A 25,040-nucleotide genomic window follows, 5' to 3' on the forward strand; every position below is an offset into this window, starting at 1 on the left:
GATAGGGTTAATGAAAATGGGTTAATACTTTGTATCACAAGACTTTAGTGTCCTGTAATATTGATTTGTAAAAAACGGTTAACTACTTTGTAAGAAGTCTACATTATGACTATAAAAATTCGGCCTTTGATTGGTGCTTTCTCAGTTATTTGCCTAGGCTTGAGATAAGAACAGAAATTGATTAATGTTGAAGAAGGTGGTCAATGCTTGGAGCATGGATGGAAATTATGCAACACGCATGAAGAAAATAACTGATCAATTGCAGGGGTAGGTTTGGGAGCAAGTCCACAATCATTGAAAACGGTATACTGCACAATGCTAAGACTAGTTATATATAATGGCATTATAGTGTACAATGCATTAGCATCTTTGCTTAAGATATGAGATGAAATAAGTCCAAAAACAGGTTGAGGAACCTTCAGAACATCATCATTCTCAGTCTCAGTGCTGCAGGTGGAAATGCAGAGGAAGTTTAGAAATATATAACAGCTCACGATGGTGTACTTGTGTTCACTAAGAAGATAAACTGAGACTCTCCGTTAAAGAAGAACTTAAAAACTCTTGGGAGAATGAGAAAACTGCACAAATAATAGTCGTTTTTAAATGGATTGCTGATGTAATGTAATGTGTATTTATATAGCACATTTATTGTGTATGGCCATACACCCAAAGCGCTTCACAATCATGAGGGGGGTCTCTCCACACCACCACTAGTGTCCAGCATCCACTTGGATGATGCAACGGCAGCCACAGGACAACGGCGCCAGTGCGCTCACCACACACCAGCTATTGGTGGAGGGAAGAGACAGTGATAGAGCCAATTCCGTGGATGGGGATGATTGGGAGGGGACACCGGGGTTGCACCCCTGCTCTTTACAAGAAGTGCCATGGGATTTCAGAGTCAGGACCTTGGTTTAACGTCTCTTCCGAAAGACGGCACCCACTGACACTATAGTGTCCCCTTCACTTTTACTGGGGCATTAGGACTCACACAGACCACAGGTTGAGCACCCCCTGCTGGCCTCACTAACACCACTTCCAACAGCAACCTAGTTTTCCCATGTGGTCTCCCGTCCAGGTACTGACCAGGCTCAGCCCTGCTTAGCTTCAGTGAGTAACTGGTCTTGGGCTGCAGGGTAATATGGCTGATGATGTAGATGGTAAGAAAATAAGACATTACCTACATTAACTGGGCTGAATTTTAAATTTACTAGAACTTCTATGTTAAGCTGTTAAGGTGAATTAAAACAAGTACAATGGCGATTCCTACAAGGAAGTCAGTTTAACGCTGAGTGGATTTATTGAATAGGCCTATTGATGGAAGGTTTGTGAAGAATGTCATGCTCCTTTGTAAAGGTATTTTGTAGTATTTTCAAAATGCAAAATACAGTATTTTATTTTGACACTTGTGGCTGCTGTATTTGGAAGTTTAATTTGATATGTGTAAAACTGAGGTATTTAGAAGTTTATTTTAAGATACATTTTAGTGTATTTTTGCCCATTCCTGCCCACAAACCCTTGCACAACAACAAAAAAGCTTGTAGTGATTATGTATGACCTTTTGAATAGTCAAATCGGCTATAAAATGCATATTTTTGTGTAGAAAATCTATTTTATGTAATGCTTAAGTACTCTTAAATTATTTATTAATGCACTGAATTAGCTTTTGACTATTTTATTTTTGTTAGTTTAAATACAGTGTTTTCATTTTTATCTATACACTAGTACTCACAAAAACTTAAGGATGTTTGGATTTTTGGTGAAATTTATGGGAAATGTGAAACTCATGCTACAGTGATATTATATCATAAAAGTAGGGCATTTTGGTGAAGCATGAGGAAGTGGGGGGTATACTACAATGAAAAATGCCAAGGTCTCAAGTCTGAAGAAAGTGAGTTACTGTGATTTCAAGTAGGACATGTACCTCGATCAACTTCTATGTTGATCCTGGAACAACATTGCAATCAGAATTAAGGGATAAATTATAGTTATAGTTTAGGCTTAGTGTTAGGGTTATAATTCTACATGATTGTATCATTTATTATTTCCCTCTGATTTGGGAATAATTTACAGTTGGGTGATTAACATAGGTGTTAATCCAGAATCACATCGTACTTGGCAAGTCACACCCACCGTAGAAAGTACTGGCAACTCGATTTGAGGTACCCATGCCTCCAATAATCTTTCTCTAATGATGCGACCTTGATAAGCTAGAGCATTGTTGTACATGAAGATGAAATTAGGCCTGTGTTTTATTGTCATGTGGGTCTCATGATGTCAAAATGTGATCATGATGAAGATCATGATATTTAAATACCAATTCTCTCCTATTAGTGAACAGCATTTTTTGCAAAATCTACTGAAACACTGAACAGTTAACATGTACATTCAAAAGTGAAGCTCACTTTTTAAGGGAAATGAACTGGACCTGTTTATAGTGCATTTTTTAGATAGATTCAACTTTATTGTCATTACACATGTACAAGTACAAGGCAACGAAATGCAAGTAAAATTGAAACCCCCCCCGACCATACACAAACATCCACAATTCCAGGGGAAGACAGGTCACAGGAGGTGGAACAGGAAATAGGATCATTTCAGGAGAGAGAGGCAAAAAAAAAAAAACTCCCTCTCACCTTGCTCTTGAGTTAGAGCAATGTGAGATGGTTTAGGTGGATCCTGAAATTTAATTCGAAAGCCGAATATCCTTAACTATTTCCTGAGTAGTTTTCATGTCATTTTTTGATATATTTTTTCCCTTTCCGCTACAGATATGACTGGGTGGAAGATGTCCCATTCATCAGCCCCAGCTCAGGCGTTGAGTACACTGGAGGAGTTGAGCTCTGATACTAACGGTGTGGCACCATGTGCTGTAGCTGAAGAGCTCGAGTTGGAGGAGGACCCAGTTCCAGAAGGAGCTCGACCCATCCAGATTGTAATTACTAATGAAACGATCATAAGTTTGAGTTGGATGCTGCTGCATTGGAAAAAATCCTGATGCAGGAACATGTTAAGGATCTCAACGTGGTTGTGGTGTCTGTTGCCGGTGCCTTCCGCAAGGGCAAATCTTTTCTACTGGACTTCATGCTGCGTTACATGCATGATCAGGTTAGAATGAATCTCCTTTCATTAATTAAATTTATATCATTAATTCATTTAATGAAGATAATTCACCCTAAAAAAATGTTTTTAATTTATTCTTCCTCAACACCAGTTTGAGTTTCCTCTGTTGAGCACAAAAACACATATTTTAAAGAATGTTGAAAACCGATCGTTTAATTGATTTTTATTTATTTATTTTTTTTGGATGTCATTAGCTATCATTTTCCAACATTGTTTAAATATCTTATTTTGTCTTAAACAAAGAAACCCATAAACATATGGACCCATTTGAGGGGCAGTAAAATTTCATTTTTTTTCCTGCTCATTATATATGTGTGTGTGTGCATTTTCCACTTCAAGATGTATTTTACTTCCCTTTATAACACTTATAGTGTTGTGTACTACAACCACACACAAAAAACTGAATTTACTTTTCATTTTATAATGTTAACGCTCTTCTTTTATACTAAAGCTTTACTACACACTGCTACAAAAATGGTAAAGAAGGTCCACATGCTGTATACTTTAATAAAAAATAAAAAATTTAAGGTAAAATGTCAATTCCTTATATTTGTCTTTTTTATAAGCTAAACTATGTCTTCACAATATTTATCAAGGGACCTCAAGTCTCTTCTGTTGTTGTTAAAGTGTAAATGTAGTCCCTAATTTGCCAATCCACATCTTAGTTTTTTGGTTCACAATTCATGATAATTAGCACTTTTCATAATAATTTGCCACTTTCATATAAATCCCTTGTTGTGTCCCTCATTTGTAAGTCCCTCTGGATAAAAGCATTTGCTGAATGAATTAATGAAAATAATGAATGAATAAAATTCCTCAAACCTCTTAGAGTAAATGGCTAGCACTAAAATAATGATCCATTAGTTAATACTAATTAATTGCTATTTCTCAATTCCAAGAACGCAAAGAACAGACTCATGTGCTTAGGGAACAGGGAATGCCTCCTGTGAGAAATGAGATGCTGTGTTCTTCCTGACGGTCACATGACCTGCACGCATTTTTAACTGAAAATTATTTAAACTGAAAATTATTTATTCATACAACGATTTATTGTTTTTCCCTATTTCAATATACATTTAACATGCACAAAAGCCTTTCAAATATACTTTGCACGATAGAAATAAAGCAGATTTAAATACAAATTTCAGCAAATAAACACCCTTAAGGCTGATTTATACTTCTGCGTCAAGCGCACGTGTATGCTATGGCGCAGCCTACGCGTGGACGCATTGCCCCTCGCCGTCACTTACAGGCACCTTTCAAAAAATGGGTCTGTGTACACGTAGCGCAAGCTCTGTGATTGGTCAGCTTGGTAACGCTGACCAGTGTGGGCGGAGGTGAGAGCCACGTGAGTGTGATGCAGCGGGTGTTCACAAGTGTGGAGTCCCGTGAAGGAGCTCTGGATGGAGACTGCTGTTTTGTGTTTACCTTATGATTAAAGTTGTTGCACGTCCGCCGGTTCACGCCTCAAAATGAGCAAATTTGAGCCACTTGTACATTAAGGAAGCGTTCAGAAAAAACAAAACACCAGCGAAGGAACTCGACACAGAGAAACATAGACACCTACTGCCAGCTAGCGTTTCGGAAGTGTATTGCAGAGCAAGAGAAACACCGCGCAAAAGTATAAATGTACGCCTGCGTGCAAGACTTGCACCGTAGGTCACGCCGATCACTTGACGCAGAAGTATAAACCAGGCTTTAATGTGTTTATGTCTCTATTAAGATTTTCATTTTAATGTTTACTTTCAACTTCTCATTTAGGGAAACTCCAGACATAAATAAGTTATATCTCTGAACTTAATAAATCTATATTAAATGCTGCACTTCCCACCTCCTTTAACCCATTGCAATATCTTCTGGGACTTCTCGAGCGAGTTCGGTGCTCAAGTCTGCATCGGTGTGTCCTCGATATCAAGAACACATCCGAGAACTTTCACATGTCCTCCGTTCTTGCGGTCTTGAGTTTTTTAACTGAACTTCGGCAGTTGATGATGACGTTACATGAGAACACAAGGATGCAAGATCACTGAAGAACGCATATTGAGAAACAGCCAATGTATTTACTAACAGGAACAAACAACGAACAAAACTGATTGCAATGTTTATTCATCTTTTCTATGTTAGTTAATGGAAATAAGGTTGTTCATTGTTAGTTTCTGTTAACCTGCTGTGCAATAACTAATGCTAACAACCTTTAGATTTTAATTATTTGCATTAGTAAATTATAAACTATGATTAATAATTGCTGTACAAGATTGTTTATAATTAGTTCATGTTAGTAAATACATTAACTAATGACCCATTATTTAAAATGTTATTCGTTTATTGTTAATGTTATCCACATATTCGTATCGTAATAATCACAAAAAGGAAAAAACATGTATTGGCCTTTTTTGTGAAGACTGTAAAATTACTGTTCAACTACCATTCTGCATTATGATGTTTCCTCCAACACATCAGTTAAGAAAAGTCTATCTGATTTATCATTCCTGAGAACAGGTTTCTGATGACTCCAATCTTTCGCATGCCTTAACTTGTGGGTTGCATCCTGCATCTTGAAAACCAGCTAGGTCACATGAATGTGAGCATACATGTTTTATTACATTCATTTTAGAGCATTCACATGAACAATTTCTTTCGTCTCTTTGTAGTCAGCTGAGTCATGGATGGGAGGAGATGATGAGCCATTGACCGGTTTCTCCTGGAGAGGAGGCTGTGAGAGAGAGACCACAGGAATCCAGGCCTGGAGCGAAGTGTTTGTTGTGGAAAAGAAAGATGGAACTAAGGTGGATAGATATTCATTTAAAGGCTTATGTTGCCGTGAAGTTATGTTGACTGAGTGATTACACAGATCTCTGTGATGTTAGGTGGCTGTGCTGCTGGTGGACACTCAGGGAGCCTTTGACAGTCAGTCCACTATCAAAGACTGTGCCACTGTTTTTGCTTTAAGCACCATGACCAGCTCTGTGCAGGTGCGTTAAAACACATCAGTGGTGTTCAAGGACTGAATAATTCATGGAATTCAAATGACTTATTGATCTCGTTTGTTTTAGGTTTATAATCTTTCTCAGAATATCCAAGAAGATGATTTGCAGCATCTCCAGGTAGCAACTTTATTAGTGTACATCATTAGTTAGTATGTTAGTACTGTGTATGTAGGACTGTAACATCATGTGTGTTTTATAGCTTTTCACAGAATATGGTCGACTTGCAATGGAGGAGATCTTCGAGAAGCCATTTCAGGTAATAAAGCTGATAATTTCCGTGTTGAGTACCTGTTGTGGACCCCATATGGCCTGTTTCCACTTAGTGATACTTTTTTAAATACACAGTCGAGACATTAAGCCGTAATATAATACATATATATAACGGGCCCTGGTCGATCCGAGCTTAAACAACCCTTGTTGCTGTCTTGATGAACAACAAAGCACATAATCTACCCTGTGCCCTGTAGTTTTTTGCAAGGCCGTCTGAAGCGTGAGTGGTTTCGCTTTCTTGTGTGCCGAGCCGCGTGTCTATATTTGAAATAATTAACTTCTTGAGCTGATGATATTAACGTGCGTGTGATTATTGAAGTGCTTTTGACATCCGATCCTTTCAGAAATGGACAAACGCGAGAGTGAAGTGTGAAAAAACAAAGGAGAAGCAGGAAAAACAAAGGAGCAGAGGATTCTTTCAGCAAACTAAAACATGAACAAACTGTCATGTTTAACTATTATCATCACCTTTTGGACTATTATGAACTCAGAATGATGGAATACCTTTAGGTTACTTGTGCTGGTGAAGATTAAAGATGCAGATGAGAGGTTTGCACTGACTGGGCTATATGTTGCATGTTTTTGAACCCAAATAAGGACTAAATGTATGCTGTGTGTAGTTTTTCTGTAACTGGTAACGAGACTGTAGGGTCTGTTTGTGTTCATATATGTTGCATTTATTTATTTATTTATTTTATATAATCGCAGACATTGCAGTTGGCTATTTCGCACATCATTGATCTGCCGTTATAATCAAATCATGTTCTTAGAAAGGTTAGTAATAAACATTTATACACAAGTATTTATGTGTATAAAGCCTCTGTTTTGTAAGAAATGCTTCTCATATTATATGGGAACGGCCCGTACAGCTTTACTTTGACATTTCTTTGAGCGAAAATGACGTAGAAACTTTTTGTCGTACACCACGCCTACCAAAAGAGTACCATTGGTACCCTTAGCAGTAGAAATTCAAGCCTGATAAAGGTGACCTGTACCGTACTGTATCACTGAGTGGAAACGGGCCAATACTAACCTGTGCTCAGGACAAAAAGTGACACACAGGCAAACAGGTTTCGCAATTGCAGCAATGTTTGAATAATCTAATCATTTGTTTTAAAGGATTAAATGGGTATTTGAATGTGTTTGTGCCTTAAATGGTTAAATAAGAAGCTAGTGAGGGAGAAAGGAAATAAAGGGAAAATCATATTCATATTTCCTTTCAGTTCCAGAACTATTTCAAAGCAAACAATTTTTTTTCTGTGTGTGTGTTTAAAATTAGTCTAATAGAGTCTAAACATAGGTAGATTTAGCCAAGGCTAAATTTGGGCTGTCAGTGAAAATCTAATAGATGTCCATGAATAGTCTAAAACTAGACTAGTCACCAGGATTGAATAATGGCCGGTGAAGTCTGTCTAATCTGTTTATTTGATGACTAGTTTTAGTCAATCCTTAGATGTATGGTTGTTGTTTTTTCTTTAACAACTTTGTATTAGCCAAGCCATCTATGTTAATGTCTATTAAACACAAAATTGCGTGGGTTACTACAGAATCTGACAGAATGTGTTGGTTGATTAATTAGACTATTTCTTTGTAATAGTAACTTTTTTTAATCAGATTTATTTGAATTTATCTTATTTAACGGGGCATCTATTCAGTACAATCTTCTTCTCACTATAGACCTTTAGTTTCTAATACATCTTTAATCCCCTGTGTTCCAGAAACTATTGTTTCTGATCAGAGACTGGTGTTACCCCTATGAACATGACTATGGGCTCAAAGGAGGAATAGTTTTTTGGAGAGACTGCAGGTAAGATGAAGCTAATAATAGATGAACACTGCAGCTGCATGTTCAGCAGAGTTTGAATTGTTTTATTTGTGCTCTGAAGGTTGAAGCAGAACCAACACGAAGGCACCCAGTGTGGTCTTCTGCTGCTGTAGCACATCCGCCTCAAGGTTCGATGTGTTGTGCGTTCAGAAATGCTCTTCTGCATACCTCTGTTGTAACGAGTGGTTATTTGAGTAACTGTTGCCTTTCTATCAGTTCGAACCAGTCTGGTCATTCTCCTCTGACCTGGCTTCAGTAAGGCATTTGCACCCACATAACTGCCCCTCACTGGATATTTTCTCTTTTTCGGACCATTCTCTGGAAACCCTAGACATGGTTGTGTGAAAATTCCAGTAGATCAGCAGTTTCTGAAATACTCACACCAGCCCGTCTGGCACCAACAACTATGCCACGTTCAAAATCACTTAAATCCTCTTTCTTCCTGATTCTAATGCTCTGTTTGAACTGCAGCAGATCATCTTGACCATGTCTGCATGCCTAAATGCATTGAGTTGCTACAATGTGATTGACTGATTAGAAATATGTGTTAACGAGCAGTTGGAGAGATGTACCTAATAAAGTGGCCGGTAGGTGTGTATTGTATATACAATATACAAAATATACAGTATTGTACAGTAGAATTTTAACAGGCATGTTAAATCATTTTTGTAGTATATTAAGGTAACTTTTAATTAGGGCCAGACAGAATCTGCGGATTTATGCGGAATGATTTTGGGAGTATCATAACCTTATAAACCATAAAACCTTAATATATGAACAAAAAAATAACACCTTTTTAACTTGTATTTAATGTTTACAATACAAATCCAATTAGATCCGCTTTATTTGGTGAACAACCAAGTCTTCTATAATATAACTACTAAAAGACAGAAAATATTACTTTACGAACTGTATTGTGAATAAATAATATGAATATTTTCATATTAGTCAGTAATTATACTGAAATTAATTTAATAACTGAATAAATATAAAGTTACACACATTTACACAAGTAAATAAACGGAATCAATGATGGACTAAAAATCTGCGAAATTCCGTGTGGGCCTACTTTTAATTAATTAAAACATTAAACTTTATAAAAATTAGAATGACAAATTTATTTTTCTATAAAAATAACTGTATTATTATTATATTATTATTATTATTATTATTATTATTAACAGAATTATGTGTGCAGATACTTTGTCTAGATTGTAGATGATCGATGTTTATAAGTACTAAAATTGTTTGTACTATTCATATATTAGCAACTCAGAATTTCCCATCTTGCAGGTATGGGTTTGACCGTGAGCGCAGCAGACAAGCTTTGGAAGCCGGAGAAGGAAGTGGATGCGGTGAGGTTGGAGCAACATTAGAGCTCCTCCTATCACAGATGTTCACAGAGCGATTTGGCTCTAGCGCCCTCAGCCCGCAAACATCTGATCCCCCTTCACAGGGGGAATGTGTAGCTTTGCGACAAGAAGAGGCCTTTGCTTTGACGGCAATCTACGGCGAAAGGTTCTGCGAGCGCATCAGTAATCAGGTTTGGACAATTCAGCTTGATTTGCTGTGGTTGGATGAACGCAGGATCAAACTTCAGACTCTAAGCATTCTGAAAAGCGGCCAGAGTCCAATCAGATTTGCAAGTTTTACTTAAGGGGGCAGGTTGTAAGTTTGGTAATCGGTGCAAGTTCAAGCACCAAGTTCAAGAATCAAGCTCTTCAAGAGATTTTTGTAAGGCAAGTCAACCGGGGTTTAGCAACACAGATGCTCCAATTTACCAGCTGGAGATTCGTTTCCAACCAGGCAGTTTATATCCTTTTCAACCTCCGCTTGTGGCCTTCAGTAGTACAGATGAATCACTCTCAGGGGCTGGACGTCTCAGTGTCACAGAGTATCTGTTCGGTCAGTCACTCAGTGCTTCAGAGGAAGGTGAGCCAGTAGTCTACACCCTTATTTCCAGCCTGGAAGAGGATGGTCCTGTCAGAGAGCTGCTGTCAGCTGCTCATCACAAGTATAGTACCCCACCTCCTGTGCTGGCTCCTCCCTCTGTCACACCGGCAAAGAGTCGAAGCAATAAAAACAATGCAGACAACAGGAATACAGCAACTAGAGATCAGTCATCCATCACCGAGATCACTAACCACAGAGTGAAACCAAAGGAAGGTAAGGAACCGAACATCCTAAAACCTCCATGATTTAATCATACTTGAAATAAAACTTCACTACATAATGAAAGCTCTGTGTTCAATTAGTTGCACAAATCCTGAGTGAGGATGAACAAGACGAAGGAGATGATGAAGATGACGAGGAATGTATCCCAGTAGAAAACGAGAGCTATGTTAACTTGAGGAAGAGGATGGTGAAGAAGACTGAAATCAGAACCGAGCAAATGCAGGAAGAGAACAAGAAGCTGTGCAGAGAGTTCAAAAGAAAACGGGTAACACAATTAATACCTGTTTTTGATGTGTCTGATGGTATCATAATTTTCAGGTCATTTGCTCACACTCCTATTTCAAAAGAGTGTTGCAGTGATGATTTATTTTTCTATAATCTAGACATCATCATTAGCATAGCCAGACCTTCAGATTTCATTGGCCGAGACCATAGAGGGAATCTGATCAACATGTACACTGTGGATGAGTGTTTTCCACAGACAATACATTTGAATATTTGAGCTCATGAAAATAAAAATTTAAATATTTGTTTACTAAAGTAAAGTTTAATGAGGTACAGGTTATTTTTCAGTAAAATAAATCTTCTGTCATTTTTGAACAAGCATACAAGGTGTATGTACACAAGCTTAATACGCTGCACTGATTTTTTTTGTTACTAGAAAAAAAGGATGCATTTAAACTTTTAAAAGTACAGAGCAAAATGCATCTAAAGGCAGAGTGAACAAAAACATCAAATCAGGTTGTTTAATGTACAAAACTAAAATTTTTCTTGTCAAAAAATGCTCTTCTTACATGGGGCTCTATTTTAACAATCTATATGCAAAGCCTAAAGCGCAAAGACATGTGCGCATGGCACAAAGGCATTAAGGGCGTGTCTGAATCCACGTGTCTTGATGTTTGTAGTTCACTTTTTGGGGGTTTACCTACAAGTTCTCTCAGAAGATTACAATATATACAAAATTCCACTGCACGGGTTCTGACACACACATCATCACGTAACCATATTACTCCTGTGCTACAAGAATTACTCTGGCTTCCTATTAAATCACAGATTGATTTTAAGACCTTGATTTTAACCTTCAAAGCAGTGCATGGGCTAGCACCCGGTTACATCTGTGGACTGTTTTAAGAAACTTCGTAAGACTCTTAAGACTTTTAATTTAGGATGATCAATTTATTAACTTTTTATGGTTCATATTTTTATTGTTTTATTGCATCTTTTATTGTTGTGCTGTTTTGCTTGCCTTGTATTGTTAGTATTTTTCCTTGTAGCGCTTTGAGTTTAAGAAAAGTGCATTACAAATAACATTTATTATTATTATTATTATATTATTATATTATTATTATTATTATTATTATTATTATTATTCCCTTTGAGAGTCACTTGTGTCATGCCTTGGCGCATTTGCTATTTACATGGCGTCCTATATATTTAATTTAGTTTGAAGAGCGCAAAGATTTGTTTCAAAACTATTTCTAATTTCAGTTCTAATTTCCAGAAAATAAATAAATGAACAATAATAACAAAGTGTGGTCAAACTGAGCTGGATCTAAACACGCATCTTATTCTTAAAATTGCCAGCCGGCAACTAGCTCTCTGCAACTCTCACATGGTCGCCGATTGAAGCTAAGCAGGGCTTTGCCCAGTTGGTACCTGCATGGGAGACCACATGGAAAAGCTAGGTTGCGGGTGTTAGTGAGACCAGCAGGGGGAGCTCAACCTGTTTTCTGTGTGGGTCCTAACGCCACAGTATATTGATTGGGACTGTATCCTGCTCAATGAGCGCTGTCTTTCGGATAAGATGTTAAACTGAGGTCTCAACTCTCTGTGGTCATTAAAAATTCCCATGATGTCCTTTGAAAAAGAGTAGGGGTTTAACCATGGCATCCTGGCCAAATTTGCCCTCTGGCCACCAATCAGCTAGTGTGTGGTGTCTGGCGCAATATGGCTGCCGTCACATCATCCAGGTGGATACTGCACACTGGTGGCGGATAAAGAGATTCACTCAAAAAATATGTAAAGTGCTTTGAGTGTCCAGAAAGTGCTTATAAATGTAAGAAATTAATTAATAATCAATTCATTAATTAAAATTAGGGTTGCGTTGGTCTGAAAATAGCAACAAATCGCTCCAAACATATGTTGCGCCTTATTGTGCCAGGTGTATGATAGGGCGATTAAAGTTTTGTCATGTTTCTTGTCCAAATATCTGAAAATTCTGATAAAAGAAGGAAGTGAAATTTTTTGTCTTGTTTTCAGAAATCATAAGTAAAAATTAAGCGAGATTTTCCTTAAAGAAAAATAATCCGGTTTTCAGTTTAAATTACTGCTAACCCAGATTGTATCCAGGAAACATAAAACCACACTTGCTCAACTTTCATTTGGTCACTCGTGCCAATGCCAAACGTAGGTTTCAATGGTGCCAGCAGCGAAAATCTTAGGGTGTGGACAATTTGAAACATGTTTTGTTTTCTAATGAGTCCACCTTCACAAGATTAATGCAAGAAGAATGGCTCAAAATCTCTCTGGCCACTGTGCAGGACTTGTATCTATCATTCCCAAGAATTGATGCTGTATGGCCGCAAAAGGAGGCACTACACCCTACTAATGAATCATTGTTGTCCAAAGCCCGGCTTTTCAGTTTCGTTGTCCAAACCTATATAACTGGTGTTTTCACCTCATAATGCTAGCGTGTGCACTGTTTTCTCCTTTCTGATTGGGCAACATGGTTGAGTTCACACCAAATGTGAAATATTCAAATGAGGCAAATTCTGCACCTTTGCGGCAAACGCATTGCGTAATCTGCATTATTCGCAATGCAGGATGCCCTGACTTGTATCTAAAAATACTTAATTCCCTGATTGGTGTGAACCCATCATAAACACATAAAAGCCTTCTTAACATGCAGCACAGTGTTTTTGGTCTTTTCGTGTAGACAGATTTATTTTTGTAAATTAATGCGGGGAAATAATAAAAAAAAACTCTATTGGTTGTGTTTCTACAGCTTTCAAAAAAAAAAAACTATTTTGATTTGGCTTAACTGATATTTATGTGCTTTTTCTTTCAGTCATCGAGGCGATATATCAATGCAAGAGCAGAGGCAGAAACTCCCAGCATGGCAGAAGAGAGAGGCCATATTGGAGTGTTTGGTTAAGAACCAGGTTCTCGTCATCAGTGGGATGACCGGGTAGGACTGTGATCTGCATATTTACAATCTGTTAACCCTTGTTGTTTACATATCATATCTTATTTTTATTACTGTAACTTCAGGTGTGGGAAAACCACTCAGATTCCTCAGTTTATTCTGGATAATTTTCTCCTGACTGGGCGGCCGGATAGAGTAGCCAACATTATTTGCACTCAGCCACGCAGAATCTCTGCCATTGCTGTTGCAACCCGAGTGGCTCAGGAGCGAGCAGAGGCCCTGGGGCACTCCACAGGCTACCAGATCCGCCTGGAGACCGTCAGGGTAACACCACTTTACATACCAACTGCATGTCATAAGATTTTCATCATCTTTTACCATTTGTTGATTTATTATTGGTATAAATGATAGAAAATGCACAAGAATATGTCATTTTGTTTGTAGATCAATTAATTTATTGACTTTATTTGTCATTTTTGTGTTTTCTTGCTTTTCAATTCAATTTTTAAAATAAAATAATATTTGTAATAAAGATTTTTTTTTTATCAAAAAACAAATGTATCACATAACAGATCCCAAAAATCCATTTTAAAAGCTGGGGTTGGTAAGATTTTTTGTAATGTTTTTGAGAGAACAGTCATAAAACAACAATATTGTAAAATATTTTTAGAATCGTAATTCAGATCAATTCATCTTTATTTCTGTAGCGCTTTTTACAATGTAGATTGTGTCAAAGCAGCTTAACATAGGTGAAGAAAAAAGATACAAATACATAAAATATTTCTAATTGTGGAACATTCCAGCAAGTCAGGCAGGCAGGAGAGTAGTGGTAGAGTGCTGGTTTAGTTCTAGTTAATTAAAACGGATTCAGTTCCGTTTAGTATAAATGACACTGTTGAAGTTCAGTTCATTTTAATTCAGACTGAAAAGCAACTCCACTGATTTCTAACTGTTAAAAGCTTTCCAGTATTTCTAGTATTTATTTTAAATGTAGTTTGTTCATGTAATGGCAAAGCTGATTTTCAGCAGCCATTACTCTAGTTTTCTTTTGTCGGACAGAGGAGACTGAGCAGAGGAACACTGGGCAGCTTGTTTTTGTTCTGCTTCTTTATAAGTTTCAGGGTGTGTTGTCTGTAAGTGTTTATAAAGGCTGCTTGTATTGTTGATGTGTACGACTTTCTTATGACAAATATTGTTGGTGTTTCAGCTGTCACATGATTCTTCAGGTTCAGGTTGTCACATGATTCTTCTGAAATTATCATAGTTGAAATTAGTTCCTGTTGTGAATGTTTTGTGGACCGTGAACTTAAAGAAAGTTCACTTGAATGTTAAGTATGGATGTTCACATCGATGCTTGAGTATCGATATATCGATAAGCTTTTAATTTGGTATCGATTTTTTTTAAAGTATCGATATTTTAACTATATTTTAATAAATTCTGCATAATTAAATGTTTTAGCGTCATTGACGCTTTGTATACAAGACATTACACCAATCAATCTGCTGTGGTGGAACGTGACGTGAGCGATAATGTGCCTTTCAGATAACTTACGTACTCAACACATGCAAATCGCACACTTCTGCATTACAGAATGACACAATGGCAGAGAGGTAACGTATCGTGTGTTCCTGCTCATCAGCTGAAACACGAAAATATTTGTGATAAGAAAGTCGTGCACAGCAACAATGCCTTTATAAACACTTACAGACAACACACCCTGAAACTTATAAAGAAGCGAACAAACAAGCTGCCCAGTGTTCCTTCTGCTCAGTCTCCCTTCGTCCGACAAAAGACATTATAGGAGTTTATATGTATACATTAATACATATATTATTTATATATATACATATAATTTTATATATATATATATATAATATATATATATATAATTATATATATATATATATATATATATATTATATATATATATATATATTATTTATTATTTATTTATTTATTTTATATATATATATATTTATTTATTTTTATTTTTTAATACAGTTGAAGTCAGTTTTAAATTTTTTATGAACCATTTTAAGGACAAAATTATTAACCCCTTAAAGCAAATTTTTTTGAGTGTCCACAGAACAAACCATCATTATACAATAGCTTGCCTAATTACCCTATCCTGCCTAGTTAACCTAGTTAGGCATTTAGAAATCACTTTAAGCTGTATAGGAGCTGTATAGAATCATGGCAACGATAAAATAATTCAGTTATTAGAAATGAGTTATTAAAACTATTGTGTTTAGAAATGTGTTGACAAAATCTTCTCTCCGTTAAACAGAAATTGGGGGAAAAAAATAAACAGGGGGGCTAATAATTCAGGGCTATATATATAAAATAGTAAACACAGCAAATAGTAGTATAGTATTATTTTATGGTATAATAATTAAATATAAGTAAAAATAAATAAATAAAATAATAAATCAGAATAATAAATCAGCTCTCTCTTCTCTCTCTTTACCATTAGGTGAATAAGAATAATATTATTTGTCAAACATTGTGATGTCTTTACTTTTATTTCTTTTCAATTTAATAAATCATTGCTGAATAAAATATTTAGTTTCCATTTTTATTTTTTTTTGTTTTTGTTTATTTCTTTTTTCCTTTCTGACTGTGTGATTTTTGCATGGTAGTGTTAAGCAATAATACCTAGCCTATTAATATAAGTTTCTGTGTTTTGTTGTGCCCAGTCCTCCATCACCAGGCTGATGTTCTGCACAACTGGTGTTTTTGAGGAGGTTAGAAGGTGATCCTGAGCTCAGCGGCGTCACACATGTGATCGTGGATGAGGTCCATGAACGAACAGAAGAGAGGTTTGTGGAAACACAAATGCTCATAAATAAACCGTCACATGAATCTAATACTAGCACAATACTTGTCTTGCAGTGACTTCCTCTTGCTGGTTTTGAAGGATCTGATTGTAAAAAGGACAGATCTGAAAGTAATTATGATGAGTGCAACACTGAATGCTGAACTGTTCTCACAGTATTTCAACAACTGCCCCAGCATCCATATACCAGGTAAACCCTACATCATTTATGTTTCATAAGACATTTGATTTTATATACAGCTCTGGGGGAAATATTTTTTTTTAAGTTATTAAACTCTGTTCTCTGGGATTTGTCGTTAAAAGGGGTTTGCCATTACGATTGTATTCATTTAGATATCTTATTTTAATAGGATGATAGCAGAGTAAATAATAATAAATACACAAACACGTACTTATTATTATTTACTCTCCTAATGTCCTTTCAAAATAAATTATTTTATAAAAAATTACATTTATGTATGCATTATATTTATTATTCATTGTTTATGAGCAATATAACACGAGTAGCAGTGCGATATGGCTGTATATCGGCACTGGTGGGAGGCGTGTGTTGGCTCGAGGGCGCAAGCTGAGTGCCTTAGTGTTCCCCACTAGTGCCGATATACAGCTATATCGCACATCCATAGTGATGGCAAAACAGGTAATTTTTGCTCACATATTAAGATTATAAGGTGAATGGCATGAAGTGCCATCAATCTACAGATTTCCCAGTATTTCTCTGTAGCAATCCGGATATCATAATAATTACCCCAAAAAAGCCAAAGCAAAGCTAGCAGTTTCTTGGTACCCAGTATAAATACACCACTACAAATACAAAGAGAAAGATCGACTTAGAACGTCTCTTACCTTGTTGCTTTTCTCCCCTAAGGACTTATTATGCGGTCTCTGTCGCCATCTTGTGGCGGAACGTCCACCGTCACTTTCTTTGGTCTGTTCAGACAGGCTGATGGCGGCCGATGCACTGACTCTAATGCTCCAAAATTATAAACCTTTTAAAATAGGCACTATCCTTATAAATAAAAAAGCCTCAAAAGTACATTATGTTGCCAACAGCAGCAATATTTGTCAAACTGAAGAGTGTCCTCTGTTTGTCGCTGTATGTGGGCGGGGAGTAATACACAAGGCTGAAGGGTGAAGAGGCTAGGCTGTACCAGTGCTAGTTAAGCCTTAAATGTCACTTCAAGCTGTATAGAAGTTTCTTGAAAAATATCTTGTAAAATATTATTTACTGTCATCATGGCAAACATAAAATAAATCAGTTATTAGAAATGAGTTATTAAAACTATTATGATTGGAAATGTGTTGAAAAACTCTTCTCTCCGTTAAACAGAAATTGGGGAAAAAATAAACAGGGGGGCTAATAATTCTGACTTTCTTGTTATCTTTATTATTATTATTATTATTATTATTATTTTTACATATGTATGTAGCGAGAGACATTGCCCCAATATTTAAGATCTTTTATATTTACTTCTATTATATCACCTTTTTGTACCACACATTTCTTACCTTATTATTACTTTACATTTTAAATACATTTCAAAATTCCTTCCATCTTTAGGACGTACTTTCCCAGTAGAGCAGTTTCTTCCTTGAAGATGCCATTGCCAAGACCAGGTATTCACATCAATATCCAAAAAACATTTTGCTTTAAAACACAATTATTTATTATTCACATGTATTCTTTACTAAATGAAAAATATGAGAATTTTAAATCACCAGGTTTTTGTTCATTTGCAATAAAGGTATGTAATTGAAGATGGCAGTCCATACCGGCGCTCCACAAAGCAAAATCGTTCCTCCGGTCAGGGTGGTGCAACTGGGAAGGGACGGGCTCCTATTGAAGACTTTGATGATAATGATGACGTGGCTGGTCCTTCACCTCCTTCAGAAAAAAGGAGTCCGTCAGGACTCAGTTTCTGATCAGCAGCTCAGTCAACAGGATCTCACTGTCCGATATTGCAGTAAGAACAGTTTGAGTCATTACCAGTTGTTTTCTTGTGCTGTTTTGTGGGGGGTTTTCATGGATTGGTCTATGGACTGTTTGAGCAATTTAAGCTATAGTGTTTAAAAAACTACTCCCTTCTTGTAAAGTGGTTCCTATTATACTTTATACTTGTCAGCTTCCTTTAATGGCTAATGTTACTGTTTGACATCATAAAAGATTGGTAATACTTTCCATAATGTTGTTTTGGTTAGCGTTAGTAATGTATTCTTTAACATGAACTAACAACGAACAACTCATCAGTTAAGCATAACTTAATCTTTGTTAATGTTCGCTAAACGTATATCAATGTGTTAATGCATTAGTTAACATCAACTTATGGTAAACACTGACTTTGTTCAGGATTAGATCACGGGAGCGGTCGATAACTTTGGTGTAATTTGGTGTGGGCGGTCTAACAATATCGCTCCCCCGAGCGAGTGAGCACGCGCGCATCTACGTAGATGCTGTTCGTGTGTGTGTGTGTGTGTGAATGAGAGAGAGCGTGATGCTGGATGTCACTTTTTTGGTGCTGTCTATATATAAATAAAATAAAATAAAAAATTGAAAAAATTTATATATATATATATATATATATATAACACACACACACACACACACACACACCACCACACATATATATTATATATATATAATGTGTGTGTGGTGTGTGTGGTTGAATGAGGAGAGAGAGGGAGCGTGATGCTGTGCATCGCTGGCTTGGTGCTGTCTGTCTGTGTGAATGAGAGAGAGCGTCGTGCTGTGTGTGTTTATACAGGCTTGTTATAGGATGTCTGGACTCTGTATCATCTAGCTGGGTGGTTTTTGGACTTGCTCTTCTGTTCGCGAACACATCATCTCTCCACTCCTTCTCCCCCCCCCCCCCCCCCCCCCCCCCCCCCCCCCCCCCAAAATTTTGTTTAGAAAATAAAACAGGTGACCGCGAACCTTAAGGTTGCATGTACGCTATTCAGTTTCTGAATGGTTTAGGCAAAAGCCAACAGTTTGGTGACGCTGTCTGAGCCTAGCATCATAATTTTTTTACAATGCATGGTAATACCGTATACCGAGGTAAAATAGGGAGGAGGTTTGACGGTATCAAAATTTGGATACCGCCCAAGCCTATGCTAATGTTAATTGACACATTCTATTCAAATCTCTTTACATAAACAGCTTAGTTAGTTTGTTTACTTACATACACTAAAGTATTTGTTCATGGATTAGATAACATTGGAAAAACATTAGATGATGTAGGTGATGTAAAGTAGATAATGTACACTGCAATAAGTTTGCTAATTCTCTTAAGTGTCAAAAATGATCTGAGCACAATTTTAACATCTAAACAATGTTTGGTCCCACTTTATAATACGTAGCCTTAACTACTATGAAGTTGCATCAAAAACAAAATACAGTGTACTTGGTGTGTATTTAGTATTCTGGGACAACACAAAGGCTAATGAATGCTTTGTTAATGGTAAATCATGTTAGCATACAAACATGAATAACATGCACGTTGAAGCCAAGATTTGAAGGACAACATTTTAATTTAAGTTCCGATTCTCACCTGAACTGGTTTATCCGTACCTGCTTACTATTAGGATATTGGTTGTTTATTAGTAATTATGATTTTGTTCTACATTCCTAATCCTATCCAATACCTAAACCCATCTACTACCTTACTAATAATAAGCGTTTATTGTAAAGCATGTGTAAGTAAACATGAACTAATTAAGCTGTTCGTGTAGAGATTAGAATAGAATGTAACTTAACCTTAACAAAGATTATATAATGCTGAACAAAGTCACTGTTCATCATTAACTAATGCATTAAACGCATTAATATATGTTTAGTTAATGTTAACAAAGATTAAGTAATGCTTAACAGATGTGTTGTTTGCTGTTAATTTATGTTAACTAATACAACCGTTGTAAAGTGGCACCAAAAGATCTTGCATGAATCCACTACAAAAGTCCACTGATGTGTTTAAATATTATTAGTAACTTTTTGGTCTCACTTTATATTAGGTGGCCTTAACTACTATGTTGCTGCATCATAAAGTAAATACAATGTACTTAATGTGTTCATAATGAATTGCAGAACACTTCTGGTACTCCTGAGGTGGGATTTGGGTGGGTTTATGTACAGGTTTAGGTAGGTTTAAGAGTGGGTTGAGGTCAACAGGGATGGTCAACAGTGTAATTACAGATGTAACTACATACAGCTATTTAATCACTCATAAGTACAATGTAAAACATTTACACAAGTACATTGTAACAACAGGGTGTCCACTGGGTCTTAAAGAGTATTAAACGTTGATAAATCAATTATGAGAAAACTAAGGTAAAAAGTCTTAATCCCGTTTTTACGAGGTCTTAAATTTAGTTCAAGCGTTGTCCAAAGTGTTGACTCCAAAAAAGCATATATTTATTTTCTTTGATTAACTTGGGCCGGGTCCATCCGGCCAAGCTCCTCTGTCTGGGTGATCATTTGTCATTTGCGACAAACGCAGGACGCTCTCCACATGTGGGCAATTTCTTCCGGCCCTCCAAATAGTGTGACCAAGACATCAAAAATAAATTTAGTTCAGTCGAAAAACGGCCGCTATAGTTATGAAGTAATGTGCGTCTGTTCAATACAGCACAAGCTGCAGTTGAAGGCTGCGCAGAGCATGAGTCACCTGACATTAAGCGAGTGAGTGGTGCTAGCAGCCGAAAACAGTTAGATACTTTAGCATATTTCCGAGCTTATAGCTACACCAAGGCTAATACCCACGCACACTGGATTAACTGTAGCTGCGGGCCGTTCACATCTCGCGTCTTTTTCGCCTGCAAGTTCTCTATTTACAATATTAGATTATATGCCAATTTATTAAAATGATTATGTATGAATGTGAACGCAGATGATAACAACATTTCATTTAAATACTAACCTAATATAAAGCTTAAAGAGCCCATATTATGGGTTTTTGAAAATGCCCTTCCATGTAGTGTGTAACACAGCTCTAAGTGAAGTGAAATATCCAGCTAAGGCTTAAATCTGTAAGTGTACAGTGTTTAAAACTATTGATTCATCTATAAAAGAGTCGACTCATAGTGCTTCAAACGAGTCGTCTTGTTAACGAGTCATTAGGTGTTTCGCGATGACGCAGCTACGAAACACAAGTAGTTGGGCGCGCAAACCCGGGAGATTTGAAACCTGCGGCCCCGCCCGCTAACAGAAAAAAAAGTCTCACACACACACACAGACAGACACCGGTCGAATGAAGTCACGCTGTGCAGATGGATATTATTGAGTCTAATTAAAGAGGAAACCTCAGCATTATAGCCCAGCCTTGAGCAGTTCTAATGCTTCTGAAAACTATATGCTTTCAAAGAAAACTTCATCAGTTTGTTAAAGGAAGGATCAGTGAAGACTGTCTGAACATGGATCAGAGCATCATGGATCAGTTTCTACCCCCATTTCACCAGTGTAAGTACGTGCGATTAAAATTATTGCCTCGTTTACTCTATCTTGCAAATGATGTATTTAGTTGTGTTTTGTTACTTGTAACCGCGTGTACTGTATCAGGTTAACTCTTTATATTCTCATATCGCGTGTAAAGCCACGTTGAAAACGCGACGCGTGCCGCTTTGATTACGGATCGTCAGCTGTTTACACACATGCAACGGTCAAGTAATGTGTGTGTGGGTGTGTGTGTGTCTCCCCGTGTGTGTAACGCACAGGTATTCGCGGATATAACTGAGCACCGCGCCGCCTCAATTCAGCCGCTCATTTATGGACGCGCCGGCCCTGTGTGTGTCTCCTCGTGTGTGTGTAACGCACGGGTAGTCGCGGATATAACTGAGCGCCGTGCCGCCTCAATTCAGCCGCTCCTTTATGGACGCGCCGGCCCTGTGTGTGTGTGTGTGTAACGCACGGGTATTCGCGGATATAACCGAGCGCCGCGCCGCCTCAATTCAGCCGCTCATTTATGGACGCGCCGGCCCTGTGTGTGTGTGTCTCCTCGTGTGTGCAACGCACGGGTATTCGCGGATATAACTGAGCGCCGCGCCGCCTCAATTCAGCCGCTCCTTTATGGACGCGCCGGCCCTGTGTGTGTGTGTGTGTAACGCACGGGTATTCGCGGATATAACTGAGCGCCGCGCCCTCTCTATTCAGCCGCTCATTTATGGACGCGCAGGCCCTTTGTGTGTGTGTGTGTGTGAAAAGAGTAAGAAGACTGTGACTAGGAGGCTAGGAGATCTCCTCGCCAGTTCTTGGACTTTTTGCTCAATAAAATAGTTCGTCGTCAGTATTTTCTAGTCCATCGTCTGTGTTTACATTCACCCACTGGCAGCCAAAATCCACTATGAAGCGTGTATGCACTGTGACTACTTTTATATTGTAGATTAGCAGCTGGGCATTTCACTCTGTCTCGCGCTGAAGCCTGTCACTGTCGACCAATCGCAGCAGGCTGCCATTGGTCCAATCAGCGCAGATTAGCTTCGCGCTGAGGAGGGTTTGGGAACAAATGAATCGCTGAACGATTCATATGGGAGTCGCTGGGATAATTAGGTAAAAATAAATGCAGATTATAAGACCATCAAAGTGTTGTTTGACCTTGCATGCATATTAGACTGTTGTTGGAGACCCTTACAACCTAAATATGACCCTATTTCATCTATAATATGGGCTCTTTAAATTTACATTAGACATGATAACCGTAAAACCATGTTGGGTGTCTTAAGGAGCAAAAATACAAGATATGGGCTCTTATATGCTGTTGTGTCATCACTTATATTATCATATCTCTCCAGCCCCTCATTTGGGATGCTTTTCATGAACTGGCCCCTATGACAAACTAATTGAATAGCCCTGCCATAGAGCAAAACAGACGGCAAAATGGGAAAATGCAAGTTTGCATACTCCTGGTTGGAGAAAGACGAGTTTAAACAGTGGCTGAAACCTGTCGCTGAAAACAACCACATAATTTATTCTTTCAAGGATTGTTTCTTCCGAACTTATCCAAGTTCTGTTTCACGGCTGTGCTCCATTCATTTATTTAACTACTACGGTTTATTAACGACTGTTTATTAAGTTAAAGGTTTGATACTGATTAGAACTTGAAGTGGCGATGAGGTCTTAAAATATTCTGAGAAGGTCTTTAAAAAGTCTTAAAAAGGTATTGAAATTACCTTTAGGATTCCTGCATTAACCCTGAACAAATTATTGATTTTAGTGCAAGTGCATATTAGTTAAGACCACATAAAATAAAGGAATAACATTTAAAATTTTTATTTGCATTACAATATTCACAGTTAATATAAATTTCTCTCAAGGGCATGAGGGTTGCTTGAATTGCATTAGTTTTGTGCTGTCTGCATAGTCAAAGTAACACAGATCTAATATTCTGATACACATGCTTTGTCATCCCTAACCATTTACATGCAAACTTTTTGACATAAAGCTGAGTGCATTTGACAGCTGACATAAAAAAAAATACTTTTAATATTCATTTGTCTCTTTTGTATTCAAAGAAAGTCTAATAAAAATCCTTTGACCCTGAAGGGGCATTTGCGATGTGGTGTCATAAATGATCTGTGGGCCGTTTTTGAACTGAAACATTATAAATGCATTGTAGGGACACATGAGATTTACAAAATGGCATAACTTTAAAGTCATTTTTTAAATTAGATGTGTGTTTGTGTGTTTGTTTGTGTATATTGTTTAAAACACTGAACTCTAATGAATGAGTAATCTTTGTTCATATCTTGTTAAGATTATTCAAAGTCTGTGGTGAAAACATTGGCTGCTATGGATCTTGACAAAATCAACATGGACCTGGTGGAGAGTCTGTTGGAGTGGATTGTTGATGGAGACCACAGCTACCCTCCAGGTAAAAAAGCATCATAAACACTGCATTTTGTCTCTAATAATAATTACAGCCTTCTTGACGATCGATTGTTTTTTATGTGCACAGGGGCTGTTTTGGTCTTCCTACCAGGGCTGGCTGAAATAAAGCAATTATATGAGCAGCTGCAGTCTAACAGGATGTTCAATAATAGAAGAACAAACAGGTATGTCGTTCTAATGGGGCCAGTAGTTATTGTTACTTGCAAATTGGTAGTTGCATAAAGTGCATAAAGCAAGTCGATACGTCAAAAAGCAAAACACATTTTATCTAAAAATCAACTAAAGAAAGACTATTTTAGAGCCTATTTGTTTCTAATCTAAACTTTTTCTTGTTTATCAAGATTTTATTTTTATTTTAATAAGACACCCTTGTCCCCTTTCTCATAAGCATACATAAAAACAGATGTATTGTGTCCCTCAAAAGTTTCATTGAAAAATATTTGTCCAGAATGGGTGTACTGCTGTGAACATATCATCACCTTAGAATTATAAGGATCTATCTGACATTTTTGTCAAAATGGAGTTATTCATATATTCGTATTAAATGACAGCTTATTTACATTAAAAGATGTTTTTTTATAAGTTGTTAACATTTTAAGACTTTTTATTTAAAAAACAAATGTTTCACACATACTGTTTGCTATGGAAGGGAAAAACTTTGAAGCTCAATATCTCAAAATCATTCAGAACGCAGATAGTACCTTATAATTCCAAGGTGACTATATGGTAAATGTAAATGGTTAGTGGCAAAAGCCATTGAGAATAGTAGAAATTCAGCAGTGTACCATTTCGAATTGGAGAG

At 37.1% G+C, this 25,040-nt stretch overlaps 1 protein-coding gene across 1 annotated transcript in view; it reads left to right on the forward strand.

Moving 5' to 3' along the window:
* The first annotated feature begins 10,553 nt into the window (after window positions 1–10,553).
* Window positions 10,554–25,040, forward strand: part of LOC130239681 (putative ATP-dependent RNA helicase DHX57) — a 32,195-nt gene continuing 17,708 nt past the window's right edge. Inside the window, 12 exon segments of the mRNA XM_056470980.1 lie at window positions 10,554–10,645; window positions 13,448–13,567; window positions 13,651–13,849; window positions 16,223–16,260; window positions 16,262–16,345; window positions 16,419–16,552; window positions 17,924–17,946; window positions 17,948–17,979; window positions 18,108–18,222; window positions 18,224–18,326; window positions 24,105–24,221; window positions 24,306–24,402. Coding sequence (XP_056326955.1) covers window positions 13,467–13,567; window positions 13,651–13,849; window positions 16,223–16,260; window positions 16,262–16,345; window positions 16,419–16,552; window positions 17,924–17,946; window positions 17,948–17,979; window positions 18,108–18,222; window positions 18,224–18,326; window positions 24,105–24,221; window positions 24,306–24,402 — 1,043 coding nt within the window. The 5' untranslated portion in view covers window positions 10,554–10,645; window positions 13,448–13,466.

This window comes from Danio aesculapii, chromosome 13, assembly GCF_903798145.1.
Source record: "Danio aesculapii chromosome 13, fDanAes4.1, whole genome shotgun sequence".
NCBI lineage: Eukaryota > Metazoa > Chordata > Actinopteri > Cypriniformes > Danionidae > Danio > Danio aesculapii.